We start from the raw sequence: 15,241 nt of genomic DNA, 5'->3' as shown, positions 1-15,241 counted from the left end.
CCTGTGTCTATTTCCAACAGTTAGCGATGGAGCAGCAGGGGCAGGTGGAGGAGGTTCCCCCTCTCTCCTCCTAGTTTTCTTAACTACCCACATGTAAAATAAAAAAAATAAAAAAATACTCATCTCTCTTTTCGTCATTCTCCTCCTGGTGATCCAATCCAGGACGTTGACTTGGTTCGTTTGGGTCTCTCTCTTTATTCTTTTGCTTTTTGGTTGGTGTGATCTTTTCTAGTTTTATTTAAATATATATTTAGTGTGTTCTATTATAAAAAGTTTTTGTTGGAGTTAAGAGTTGCTTTTTATGTATCTGTAATCTGAAATCAATCGGATCTACCGGGTGTTCTCCACTCTCTTACGATTTGTTTCATAAAAATAACCATGCTATTTAATGCTCGCTTTTATATTGAACATATCAAACGATTGGTTAGTAAATTTTGTTTAATTATTATTAATTATTTGATTAATTTAAGAAAATTAATTAAATTTCAACTTGTTCTATATATAATAAGAGACAATAACTATTTTTTTGATGATAAGAGAGGTTAATCTAACTGAATTTTGACGGACTTCGTACTGTTTACATGTTTTGCGTGTGTTAAAAATACTACAAATTTACTTTTGTGTTGCGCGTGTGTGTGTGTGTCAGGGTTTGAATTTCTCTCTCTCTCTCTCTCTCTTTCTTTCTCTCTCCCCTTATATACTCACACATACACATACAATTCTCTCCCCTCCTTCGTACATAAAATATCTTAAAACAATCTTCATCTCGTGTGTTTGTGTCAGTTTCTATAGTTTCAACAGTATATATGGTCTATTTGAGCGTTCGTATTAGTATATATGAATAAAAGGTGATTGTGTGTCAGTCTGTGTTTTTTGTTTGTTTGTATATATGTGTGCCGGTTATATGGGGGGATAAAGTTGGCAACATTGGTACACATATACAGACCAAACTAAACCTCCTGTTTCAGTTAACTCCGAGCAGTTTCTCTGTGGTGGGCCCGCTAGTAGTGTGTGCTGTGATGTCGAGTATAATTGTAATCTACGATTTTACGTCTTTAATGTTTTACTAAAGCTTCTTAGTTGATTACGTGGGATTTCTTTATTTCTATTATAACCATTACTCTATTTTTTATTTATTTTAAAATAGTGCTAATTTTTTTTTTGCGTTTTATCATTTTTTTTTCACTTCTTAATAATAGAAAAGAAAAAAAAAATCTGTCTTTCAAATGTTGACATTATGACATTATCATTAGGAAGGTAAATTTCGTTCATTCTTTTCTGTTATTTCCATTTCTTTCTTTAGTAAATTATTTTTACAATTTTAAAAAATCAACGTGATTTTGTCATTACTCCATACTTAGTGAATAACAAACTTTTTCTTCTTAACTTCCCAATATTTACCAAATTTTAGTAGCCTTTCAATATTATATAAATTGATAATAATACTTGGGAAAGAAATTTGGCAAATTAAGTACACAAAAACCTTTTAAAAAATTATTTTTAAAAAAACTTTACAGCATGACAACATCTGAGTTTTGGAAGCTTTTTGCAGTGCACTGCCCGCCTCCAAGAGAGGTCTCTCTTCTTAGAGATTACCGGACAGTGAGCTGTAAAAAGCACCAAAAGTGATAGACATGTATTTGTTATTTTATATGAATTTAGGAAATTTTACTTTAAATATGAGGCCACTTTAAGGAAGTTCACTAATAATTTGATAAATTTCATTCTAATTAATGCTAAATGCTAATTAGAAAAGTAATTGTATACGTTTTCGTGAATAATAGGAAACAAACAAAAAAACGTGAAAAATAAAATCAATAAAAAAATGGCATGGTGGGTTTTGCTCATTTATAACCAAAACCATATTTTATTTAAGTCTCTTTGTGATATATGTAACTAAACTAAAACAAATTTGTTTGCAAATTCTTCTAAACACGAACAAACATGCAACGTAACTTAACAAACAATAAAAAACCTTTAATTCACGCAGGAAATTCTCAATATATGGATTTCGACTGAATACACACTAGTTGTAAATCTACACAATCCAAAACTTTATTTTTCGAGAGGGCTGAGAAAAAGTGTAATATATAAAGTCATTTAATAATACTATTACTTAATTATGCCAGTTCATTGTAAGAACTTTAAACAATATTTTTTTGCTTTTCTGTTAGATTTTACTGTAAAAAAAAAATACAACCACAATAAAATAATAAAAGCTAGTTAAAAAGATAACAAACTTGTTAAAGAAGGGGAATAAATAGCATTAAAAGAAGGGTTCCCATCATTATTTTGTGGTAAAAAAAAAAAAATTACTCAAAAAAAGAACCATTTGTGTATGTTTGTATGTATACATGTATATATCCGTATCTAAAAGGGTATTACGCGGCTATTACGTACTTCAACCATTATGATGTCATTTTTAATTCTGTTTTCGAACTTGATATTCTGGACACCCTCTCTTTTTCACTCCCCCTCTTTTGGATTGGAACGTTCGTTTGTTGTTTTTACTTTCACTTTGTGTTCATTAATAAATGGAAAAAAAAGAGAAGATAAATCATGACTTCATTGTTATTGTTCACTTAAATATACTATCGATCATTCTAATCGAACCATTCAACTTTTTTTTTTAGAAATAGCGATTAATAGAGAAAAAAATAACTAATACTATTATTTCTTACTCACCTTTTACAGATTTCTACTTACACACCCAGTTCCATACTAAGTAATTATTTATTACTAATACATTTTGTTTTGTTTTATTTTAATAGAATTATTCCTTTTCCAGGGAGCTATACGCGGCAGTATGATTTTGGCGGGCAAGTATAAAAAAAACGCGGTAGATTTCTGATTTTGGAAGAATATAAAGAGGAAAACGAAACAACAAAAAAATAAAAAAAAAATTCTCCAAAATCCAAACGGTCTTTTTGAATGATGGCATTATAAGTGAAATGTCTTTAAGAGGAAGGCACCTCTATCCCAGGAATTATCCCAGAAATAGAAGATACACCAATATTGCAAGGTATAGAGTTTGTTTTGTTTTATGATTTACTTCATTGTTTTGTACTAACATCGATAAATCGATATAGTTTGTATTTTAAATTCATGTACAATGTGATATAAACCATCTTGACATTTAATCACTTACTTTGAATATTTATCCATTTTGTGTTAGTATCTGTCTACCTTACGGGGATACTTGCTCCAGGAAAGAGGATTTTTGGTAATAATTTTATAGTTTTCTTAAACGGTGTTATCGAATACAGCTCCTACACAATGATGAGGGTGAAGGCTTAGGTGCTATGTCAAATTTAAAGATTCTTTTTTTTTTTTTTTCAGCAATACTGTATTAATTATTTTAGTGGCTCTGTGGCTGACATACTTTTCAGGAGCTAGAATAAAGTCATCGCTGAATGCTTGCAGACACACCTGGCACTTTTCAATATTGTCCATTATTCAGTTCATTTAACTGGTTTTTGGATCACCTGGACATCGTTTCCAGCTAAAAAGCCCTCGAAGTCTAGCCGTTTTTTTTTGAAGATGCCTCCTTGCTGGGGGTTAGGAGGGCAAAATATCTTTTCTTCTGTTTAAAAATCATGAACAGTGCGCTTGCTTCATTTTCTTTTTAAATATTTAGAGGCCGTGAGACAAAAAGTTTTTCTAATTTTTCTTAAGGGAACCTCTTTTTAAAATACTACTTCATTGAGCTCAGGAACTCAATATTTTGCTAATTTCTCGGAAGAATTTATCTAAATCTAAAGGTTCTATAGCTCATTATTAATATTCTTTGGCTAAATTATTGTCAAAATTTAAGGTTATTGGCGTACAAAAATTCTCAGTGTACAACCGATCTCTGGACAGCATCCGAAAGCTATGAATTGCATTGCTTATTACAAGGACTTGAGCTGTAGTGGCTTATAAAAAGACCAAATCTAAGGGTAGCCAGCTGGACGCGAATTTGTGGTGATCCTGCGATCTAAAGCCTCTGAATTAACCATAATTTTATTCCTTTCATATGAAATATTATTAGTTTTCTCACTGTGGAAAAATATACACATTAATCTTGATCACATTAAAAATCTTAATATATATATATCATTTAATTTTTGGATCATTAATGCATTAAATATAAATGCATTAAAATTGGTAGTAACGGTTTAATATATATTTTGGAGATTACCCTTTAGCTTTGCACCTAAAGTTTACATGAGATCTTGTTTGCATATTTAGATGTCCTAAATTTACACTCTATATTTATACTAGGTTCCTCTCACAGCTGATGTTCAACACTTAATATCTGTTTATTTATTTTTTTTTGTCTCGTTGTCAGTTTTGCCTTTGTAATCTTTTTAGACCTCAGTGTAAAAATTTTTATAGAGCACCTCAGAAGGTGTTTTATGATGGAAACTCGATGTAGAAGAATTTAAATTGTAGCAATACTCCCTCCTTCCTGTGTAAGGGAGAGGAAAACAATTAAATTACCGCAGTAAATTTGATAAAATTATTAAGGCTATTGTTTTACACCAGATTTAAGTTGAATTACTGACGTAAATGCCATTGAGTTGTTGGTTAGTCTCAAGAATCGATCAATGATTTGAGTCATAATTTTATTTACGAATCTACTGGTCACCCATCGTTTAGTTACTTTGACCAATTCAAGCTTAAACATTATCGAAGTTTAGTTCTAGCCATTGCTAACTAGCTCCGCTACTAACTGTAGATTGCCCCCACTCTTACTCACGACAATGGGTCAACACCGTTCGTGACTCCGCTGCAATCGAACTCTTGACTGTTCGCCCCCTCTTCACAAAGGAGCTGAGTGTGTTAGCCAGTTGGTATTCGTTATGTTGTAGCTTTCACGTGTTACATGCGACTTTGAATCATCTATCTTGTAACTACTTACAAGGAAAGGTGCCCTACTTTTAGCATAGGTTCCGTGCGAAGTAGTTCTTGTGGGTCGTTCGTAGTTTCGTAGTATTCTCATGGAAGAGTTCCAAGTCAGGCCCTCGTCAATAAGAAGGAGCTAACAAAGGAAGTAGTCTCATTGATAGTCACCCAAAACTATCTAATCAATCGTAAGTTAGTTTTTACTATTTAAGAAATCATTTTCTTTTGAAGTCTAATGTTCATATTTCCATCTGGAGTAAACCCCTTGCAATATGACCACCTCCGTACTGCAACAAAGAATGAAAATAACAATGAACTTCTTTAAGGTAGTCTATCGCCATATTTAGCAGTTTAGAAAATCAATTCCTGGATACCTTTTAAGTTATCAGAAAAGCTAAAAGATACAGACAAGTTTGTTTTCTTGATTAGGTCATCGACTGCATGTGTTGCCTATATTCAGAATATCGTAATAAACGTTATCAAGATGGTGCGTCCAGAAGCCAAACAACCAATTAATTAGCTTTACTGATATTGATTTCTGACCTATCAACGAACCAATTTGCCATTCTCATTCCGATTTAGACGTATTAACACCTAACTAGTTATTTTCTTTCTGATTAACACTTATCAAGAAACAATTAGTCATTCTCTCTCTGATTTAGGCCAATTATCTGTTCCGTTTCCGATTTAGACCTATCAACAACCAATTAGCTGTTTTTTTTATTTTATTTCACGAGTTAAGGGGCGTCAACATCTGAGGTTATTGGCGCTCGGAGCTCCATCGCCGGACAGTGAACTGTAAAGAAGTTCTTAGGAAGAGAAAATCTAAAGGCCAGCAGCTGGATTCGAACCCAGCATCTCCGCGTGGTATCCAGTACGCTAACCATATAGCTAACCCTCTTCCCTAGTGGTATTAGCTGTTCTGTATCTGTTTAGTTCCATTAACAACCATTTAGCTATTCTGTTTCGGATTTAATGTACTATTAACGTACTATGTACTATTAATGTACCAATTATGGGATTCCGGGTAACGAACTTGCTGATGAAACAGCAAAGGAAGGAGCTGCGTTGATAACAATCACTCCTCAGCCCATTGTCCCTGTATCCCATCGACGTTGTAGAACAGTGGTGGAGCAGTGGATTTTGAAAGAACATCGGAAACGGTGGAGATTCCGAGCTGACTGCCGCCAGGCTAAGGAAATCCATGGCCTGTCAAAAAAGGGATATGGTTGGTTTTAGCAGGTCCCGGATCCGCCAGTTGGTTCAGGTGTTGAGTGGACATGCGAATTTAGCGTACCATCTTTTCAAATGCGGCCTTACCCAGTCGCCAAATTTTGCTGGCTATGGTGAATCCGATGAGACTGTGCGGCACTTTGTTGAGGTGTGTCCAGTTTATTCTGAAACTAGGATTCCTCGTCTTCGAGAGGTTAAATGTTTCCCTACCGGAAATTGTGGCATCTGGTAATCTTTACCAGTTTATCCCAGTGCACTGGACGATTGAGTCGCCATGCTCCCTAGTGTCCTGTTACTACTTTATCAGTTTATTATATTAGCATCTGGCAAACTTTAGCCGGATTTGTTGTTCTAAAGCCCCGGTATCTCTCATGAGGTGTGCGGCGGGCGGGGAACAATGGGCATTTGGATTGCCTGCGTTCCTTCCCCTTTCTGGTGGGACCCCCCGTCTAAAGCAATCATAATCTTAACAAACAATTAGCTTTCCTGTACCATTTCTATCTTTTCTATCGTTTACGACTCATACATGTTATTCTGGGTGACGACCCAAAACAGTTAATTCTGTGATTTGGGGGTGCGTGATCGAGTCATTAATGAAGCTTGTTTCAAGCTTTTAGGTCACAATTAACAGAGATAACTGTATGTATGGGACAGAGCTAAATCTAATCATTTGACTATCTCTACTGAAGCCAGTTATCATAGTAGGGGACGCTGCTCCGTGTTGGGAAGATGTTACAGGCCTTAAGGATGAAACCGAGGAAATTTCCCAAGAAAGTGTTGAAGCAGGGCGCCCCAACAATGAAAAAATTATGGTGAAAATTAGGGTAATTTGAGTCTTCATTCTTGGTTGTACACACACAAAAAAAAGGTTATTTTATCAATACAAAATAAGCGGGAAAATAGTCAATACCGTACTTTCCCGCTCTCTCACTCACAAACGCATACACGCGCACAAGTATAATTACGTGTTAAGAGCGAGCGATATTGGAGTACGTGCTTGATGTGTCATTGTGCTTGCACAAAACAAGAAATAGTAGAAATCTTTTATCTCATTAAATCTTTACATTCGTATTTTTCTGGCGGAGATAAATAATTATTTCAGAAGTATTTTTCTCCAAAAAAAAAAACAATTATCAATACATTACTCATTAAATAATTTTAGGCCATATCATTATTAAGAAATAAGTAATATATCTGAAAATAGATATTATCTAGTTGTTATGCGAGAGTAGCTTCAATATTTTAGGCGCCAAAATTGAGTACTCCGATAAGTAAAATTCTTTGTGGATTGAAGTATTGTCGAGGTAGAGCGAGCGTATATGTTAGAATGTACTTAAGAAATTATTTACAACTTTATTTTTACCGGTGATATTGCAGAGCGAAAATTCTAAAACTCCAAGGCTAGGACGTTCGCTGCGGTAACTTCCAGCATTTTGTTTTCTTTCGAAGATAAGAGAGAGGTTAGGCGTTTCGAAGCGATCTATTGTGTTTTAAAGAGAAAAAAGTTTGGAATTATTTGAGCAAAAAAGAGAGCACACAGGTGAAGAATTAATTGCTGGGCTCCTTAGCAGCAAAGATTTTGAGATAGTCTCAATAAAATATCGAGATTTCACATAAAAATTACAGTTTTAATTTTATGTTCTTACCAGAAGTGCCAATTTTAAGGGTATCCCGAATGGGGGAATGGATTATGATGTGTTTGTCGGGGGGGGGGGCACTTTTATCAGTAAAAGTAAAGTAATCGCTTCTTCTGGCGGGGCTGAACGTCCAACTAACAATTACCCCGTCGTGGACGGAGGGCGGAAGCACTTACTTTACAATAAATATTTTTTTCTAACAAATAAAAAGTAGCTATACTCGGGATTTGAACTGGAGATAGTTCGGAGTAAGCTGGAGAGAGGATTGATTCAAGATAATGTGCAGAAATGTCAGAAACTTGTGGCATGGATTGCGGAATACTCTCTTCAAGTGGCGTTGCACGTGAATTTGATTCGAAGACCGGTAGAGAATTGGTGATCTCATTAGATTGTATGATTGTTCACAAAATATGAAGCTTACTCTAAGGACTTCTAATATAGGTTGTGGTCCTCTTAACTATCAGGAATGGTTAAAATTACGGTTACTTAAGAAAATCATTTGAATTAACTTGCAAATTTGTATATTTTATATTTTTCGAAATTGTTACCACTTCCGCGGAATCTACTGTTTTCCGCCTTCCTCCTTTCTGAGAAAATTTGTTTCAAAATTTTATGTTAAGCAAGTGCGTATATCCTAGTCCTTGTGAGTATCAAGTTCATATCAGTCGACAAACAATTACTTATGCATGCGATGATGCACAATTTACCAACATATAATTGAATGGATACTGAATTATTAAAGTTCGTCATATATGTTGCAGTACGTAGAAATATATGATGTGTAAACATTTCAATTTAACATGCAACGTTCTGTTGTTAACAAAGCATCATATAAATTAAACTGTTATTGCTTCGGAAATGTTCAAAAAAACAAAAAAAAGATGGTGTTAACTGTAACGCTATTTTAGGTTATTCAAATAATTATAATCATAAATGGCACTACTTCAAAAGCTAATTTTCTCGTGTTGTTTCTCTTAGATATAAAGTAGGCACCACAGTATCCGAGCAGATTAGAGGTGAGATGTATTGTAGTACTGGGTTCGATTCACGGTTTTAATTTAACGTTTGTAATATGAGAATTTATTAGTAAAGTACTAATCGCATCCGTCTACGACACCTAATTAGGTAGGTAATTAGACATAAAGCACCGCCTAAAAAATAAAAATAGGTATTACTTTATTTTTCTTTTTATTAGTTGTGAAGTATTCTCGCTTACTCTACAGAAAACGGGGGGCAAAAAATTGTGGATGAGAAAATAATTGAACTGAATTTTATCAATATTTGCAAATTGTAAACACCATCTGGGAAGGAATTAGTACACCTGGTTTCCCACGTGTGATATCCCAGGTTCCATTCCAGCTGCTCGTCCATAGATATGCGCCTTAAAGTTGAAAATAAAAAGAACTCCCTGGCAGTTCACAGTAAAAAACCTCAATGATCTCATATATTGACGCGCCTCAAATAAAAAAAAAATGAAAAAATAAACACCATTCTTATATTACGTTTGTATGATTCCTATTATATTGATAAATATCATATCTATCACATATCAGGAGCCATATCAGTTGGTGTAAATATTTCAGCCAAGTCAGTTATATTTGTGCTCTTTTGTGTGATCTAATATTTATTTGATGATTTACTTTCCCCGAGAAGTTAAGTTAAATTGCGTATTTTTTTTCATTGGATAAGATGACGATTAGGACTACAGGACGATCCAGGTATTATTACAAATATTTTGTTTTATCTTCAATTTATTAAAGGGAAATATTAAATTGAATTACATCTTATTATTTTAAAGATTGATACTTTGTTGCGATCTTTAAAATTTACCACTCGGTTTCTTTGTTAAAATGCATTCTTGTTTTTCGCCCATCGATAAAAGCAGTTTTCAGGAACTTTATGTAAACTTATTTCAATTATGCGTCAAATATTCTTCAGCGCGATGATGATATAGTAGTATACTGTCAGTCCATATGTTACCTTGCCCATAAAAAATTTCATTAATTGAAAACTATTAATGAAACTAATGTTATCGCAAAACTCTTTAAAATAAAATCTTTAAGAGTCACTTAAGAAGAAAATAGATGTATAAAATTTTAAGAAAATTATTCTGCGAATTATTAATGCACCTTGAATAATCTGATTTTTTGAGCAATGCGCGTGATGAAAATTAAATTTTTTATTTAACTAGTGGATTTTTACATTGTATTGATTATGCACGTAGTAGGACCTAAATTCCATTTTACAATGCCCGTAAATTTTGTACAAAAATTTTTTTTTTTTCCTATAAAAATTGCATTAATAATGGTGACATTCATTATTGTGCAAGAAATCGGATTTATTGAAAGAATTTAAGGGTATTTAGCAGCAATTTGGAGTACCATAAGGCGGGTGAGATTGAGCTTGAGCTTACAAAGGGAATAATGTATTTAGATTCGTTTAATGGGTAAAGGTTTCTAGAATTATATCTGCATGTCACTCGGTATGAGTTAACTCAATCACAGTATTGAAACTTGACATTTGGTCTAGATGCTGCAATTCGACAGAAAGTATTCGACGAAATCAGCCTGCCATAGAAACAAAGAAATTTGTTTTTACAATATTTTTGGAGCTAAAAACTTTTCATGACTACCTAGATACAGACTTAATAATAATAATATAGAATTAGGGCGCGTCCAAATCTGATGTTATTGACGTCCAGAGCTTTTCCAGTAAATTGCCAATTGCGTACAGTGAGCTGTAAGAAGCTCCTAGGATGATAAAATCTAAGTGCTGGGATTCCCAGTTACAAATCCAATTAGATAATCCCTACTCACATATTTGTCGTAACTTTGACATTTAATTTTGTATTTTCTGTTTTAGCGCTGCTTTTTTATTCGAATATTTTCATTGATTTACTGATATCAGTTAATAGTTCTAAATCATCTCTAATTTCTTAAGTCATTTAAACGGTTTGTTAGCATGCACAGCTTGAAATAATAATAAAAACAAAATATCTGTGAAAACAGTTGCATTAAGAGATAAAGTCTCATTTTCATCAGATTTTACTTCTTACGCTTAAAAAAAGAAATATTTAGGAATGTATCCAAAAGTTTTGATTTAATTATGGTAGGATAAATAAGTTAGTTTAGAATGTGGAGACGATAAATTAATTCTGTAAAAGACAAATTATTTAAGATAAAAGGGCTTCTTTTTTTTTCTGAGATTCAAGTATTTATCTTCTGCTAGTTTCATGTTGACATATGTTCAAATTGAGTGCCATTGGTTTATTTATTTTTTGCTCACCTTATAAATGGAATGCAATCAGTTCGGTGGCTAACAAGAGGTTTTAAACATAACCAGCGCCTATCTGACAGCTGTTCAAGTGATTCAATGCTTTTCAACTGATAAGATTTGCTACTTAATATTTTTGTTTTTTTATTCTGTTTCCTTTATACCTTCATTTATTTATAATTTAATTGTTTATTACATTTGTTTGCACTAAGGCAAATAGCAAATGTACATCGTGAGATTTAACCTTGATATTCTCTGTTCGTAAGGAAAAGCCAAAAATCGATTGACGGGCACAAAATGAAGGATACTGCCACGGGAAAGTTCTCCTTTCAAAAACTCTCACTTTAAACAATGAATAAAAAACATATTCTTACTTGAATCTCTTATTATAATTACCATCTAAAACCATTGCATTCATAGGGTAAGTGGCATTATTCATGACTTTATTCACATGTAGGCTATACAAGAAATATCAAACCTTGCCAGAAAAAATGTGTAGCTGATATTAACAAATACCATATTTCCATCAATGTAAGCTGTTTAAATTGTTACAAAAAGTTAACGTATTGTCGTAGTCAGAGGACGCAAGCTTATACTTAACTATAAACAATTTTTTTCTAACAAATAAAAAGTAGTCATACACGGGATCCGAACTGGGGATCTCCCTACTTGCAAAGCCACGCTTTTGACCACAACACTCTCTCCTTTTGTAGGAGTAAAATTCAGAGTAAGCTGGAGAGAGGATGGATTAAGATAATGTGCAGAAATGTCAGAAACTTGTGGCATGGATTGCGGAATACTCTCTTCAAGTGGCGTTACACGTGCATCCGATTCGCAGACAGGTAGAGAATTGGTGATCTTATTGGATTGTATGATTGTTCACATAATAAGAAGCTTTTCAGATTACTCTGAGAAGTTTTGATTCCGGTGTTTGGCTCCGTAAGATAACGCTTTGTAGAGCTCTGAAGTTTTAGTCGTTAATTCCATAATATTTTCAATTTTTTCAGTCAAGATCCATTTTCAAATAAACGGACTCCTCCTGCTTTTTTTTTTTTTTTTAGACATCTGGAATTTGAGTGCTTCAGTGTTATTGGTACCATCATGTTTGATTATAGTCTTCAAGAAGTGAGATTCGCTTTGACACACAATCCACTTTTATTACTTCGAAGGGGAATTTTTGCTGTTCCATTGAAAACACTCTATGCACTGGCAACTATCTTGTTGACCAGCAACCGCACTTTAGTTAGGCTCTATGTCATCTTTGACCTGTGATGCTGTGACTGTTTATGCCACAAGAAATAAAAATTTATGCATGCTATGACTTGGTAGTTCATTTTAAATATTCACCTAGTTGTGTCACACGCCATAGTCCATAGTTACCTTGTCTCTTATGTCGAGAAAGGATGGCTACATTGGTATTTAAATCTGCATCCAGTAAAAATTAAAAAAAACAAGCGGGCGATTGCCAGATAAAATACTACCATTCATTGTTAGAGGTACAGTTAAATTTGAAAGGTTAAATGACACGTTTGTTAAATTTGGTATAGAATTAAACTGATTCGATTTCCCTGCACTGTGCCGTCTTCTTGTTAGATAATTTTCTTTTAAATCCAGCCGATGACAAGTTGATTTTTTTCTTGTTTTCAACAAGTGTTTGAAAGAGCTTAAGAATGGCTTTGAAGAGATTATCAGTGGCTTTGTATCCTTTTGTGAAATTTTATTTATAGCTAAGAATAAGGTAATTAGAAAGTAATCTAGTTAATCAGTCTCGTTCCATACTTCATTGTTGATTAATCAATAAAAATATAACATATTATTGACGTTCAATTGAGAAACGAAACATTCATTCCTTTATTAAATTCAATCCATTGTCTCGTCTTTATAAAAGACCAATATATAAATACATTTATATAAGCTAATTTTCATGGAAGGTAAATATTGTTTATAAAAATTCAGAGCCGCTTTTGAACGTTTTAATTGGATCTATTTCATCTAATAGCTCGAACAATACTACATAGATAAGTGATGTTATCATCGCTAGAAATAACAAAACCATTTAAAGTGTATTCTGATTTATTCCATTGGCTGTGATTGTTACAAAGAATTAGTATTTCTAGTTTCATTTTCTAGATCGTCATTGAAATATCCACTATTCTCTCTGTGACATATGGTAATGGCCTCTTGTTTATTTAATGCTATTTATGGGGAAGTATTATTACTACTTACTAAATCCGGACTTTTAAATTTTCCAAATTTATTTTTAAGAAGAATCTTTGTGAAAGTGTCGCTGTGCGTAGGCTGACCTTTGGACTCATTTTCCCCAAAATGCTAAAAGCATAAACAAGTCTGTTATTATTATTTTTTTTTAAATTAAGTTTTTGAAAAGAATTGTAAGTTAGATTCCTGTTAGGTCCTTTTAAGGGGTTCACATCAGATATTTTCAAATGAAAACATCTGTTGAACGAAAACCGCAACTTCTTTTAAATTCATTAAGCCATTTGGACACAAGATAAGTGTGAGCTTCACAGCATTATGGCCTCTTTTAATAAAGTAGGACGAGTTGCTCACCAAAAAAAAAAAAATTCTTTATTAATTTCATTAATTTTCAAAAGAAAATAAAATAAATTTTCACACCACAATCAAAATGAAAACAACTGATATGAACAGTTGCGTGATAAGAGACCTGCCTGCTAACAAAAATTGGTACAAAGTTCAATTTACGTACTTCTTCATTTTTCTTATACCTAAATAGGACTTGGAAGTCTTTTTGTTACATTTGATATTTTATAATTCACATAATGGTTTCCATAACCATTCTTCCGGAAATGAATTACTTTACCTTCGATCATTGGAGGTGAACATATTCTTCTATTTTATTCAATGAAATTACAAGTAAAAGTATTTTACGCCCTTGACCTGATTATTTTTTTTTTAACGGCTCGCTTCTCTGACAGAAGAGTTAAAAACTTAGTAAATCGCCAACAATTTAATATGATCTCTTAATTATTTAATGTATACTTGATTTCATTAAATCATTTGTCATTTAAAAATCTTGTTTTCTATTGGTAATTAAAACATTTAAACTATTCTCTTTATTGTATTGGTTTTTTCTCCAACCAATTTTTATTTAACGTTAATTTTTTGTTTTTATGTGAACATATAAATTTTATGTCTTTTTGATGCTCATTTGATAAATTTAATGTTAGTTAACGTTCCTTATTTAGATAACAAATTTAATCTTCCTTCTATTCATTTGGTACCTGAGGTGTTTGGGCAACATTTTTACTGGTCGCAAGATTAAATAAATGCAGCGATTAAAATAAAATAAAAATAAAAAATGCTAGGCGCCCGAACTTAGTATCTTGGTACAGCCGAAATCCATCAAGCGGTAAATGCGTCTTTGCAGAATTGTTTCTATTTCTGTTTGGCGTGATTTTCATTAAAATGGCTCCAACGATTTTGTTTACAAAATTTTACATTGATTTCTTTTTTCTTACTAGTAAGTCTAACCGAAGATAGAACCAGGAAGTTCTGGGTTCGAATCCAGATGGTTGTACTTCCTAGGAGTTGCCGCTATAGGGTAGTATTGTCTTGAACGGAAGAACATTTTTCGGAGAACGGTACTAGACTAGAACGACATCTGGGTACTAATGACCTCAGATGTGGACTCGCCTTGTATTAAAAATAAAACATCATTATTATATACTGGGCTTAGGTCAGCTGTCAGCCTGGTGCGCTTTGCATTTGCGTGCTAGAAATCTCATATTTTCTTTTCTTAAAAGACCTCTACAGTTAACATAATTGTGAAGTGGAGGACGCTGTTGTCTTGAAACTCAATGAACACTTTCTGGACCTTGTAGTGTAGTCCATGACGAGTCAATGACTCAGTTGTTGACTTAAATAAATTAAAATAAAAGAGAGAATTAAAATATTTAAGTTATAACTTTTTTGTGATTTATATCGCAAATTATTCAAACCAAAAAGACCTTGTTCACTCACTCAGCTTCTCTAACTACAATTTTCAAGGTTCTAACTCATACATTTCCTTCAAAATGTGACTTTAAGAAATATGCATATATAATTCTAACTAATATTATACAGTTTGTATAAATACTTTTCCCTAGAACTGCCCTAAAATCAATTTTTTCTTGAAAAACAATACAAAGACAAATTACATTTATGTCTCATTAATTGTAAACAAAGTATATGTA

The 15,241-nt window shown here is 33.0% G+C and overlaps 1 protein-coding gene across 21 annotated transcripts in view; it reads left to right on the top strand.

Annotated features, from left to right (window-relative positions):
• Positions 1 to 15,241, top strand: part of raw (NDT-like domain-containing protein raw) — a 63,251-nt gene that overhangs the window by 30,020 nt on the left and 17,990 nt on the right. For 8 of the 21 annotated variants that reach the window (XM_074125409.1, XM_074125416.1, XM_074125396.1 and 5 more), the window contains exons 4-5: positions 2,789 to 3,022; positions 11,744 to 11,872. In XM_074125409.1, the coding sequence (XP_073981510.1) occupies positions 2,952 to 3,022; positions 11,744 to 11,872 (200 nt within the window). In that variant the 5' untranslated portion in view covers positions 2,789 to 2,951. Of the gene's footprint in view, positions 1 to 32; positions 424 to 729; positions 849 to 914; positions 1,258 to 1,400; positions 1,834 to 2,788; positions 3,023 to 4,750; positions 5,076 to 9,329; positions 9,476 to 11,743; positions 11,873 to 15,241 lie in introns of those variants that run through there. The other 13 variants (XM_074125414.1, XM_074125404.1, XM_074125417.1 and 10 more) reach the window with 11 other exon arrangements.

This window comes from Rhodnius prolixus, unplaced genomic scaffold (genome assembly GCF_049639745.1).
Source record: "Rhodnius prolixus isolate KJV_2025 unplaced genomic scaffold, Rpr scaffold_3, whole genome shotgun sequence".
Lineage (NCBI taxonomy): Eukaryota > Metazoa > Arthropoda > Insecta > Hemiptera > Reduviidae > Rhodnius > Rhodnius prolixus.
This window is presented reverse-complemented; position numbering and strand designations above follow the sequence as displayed.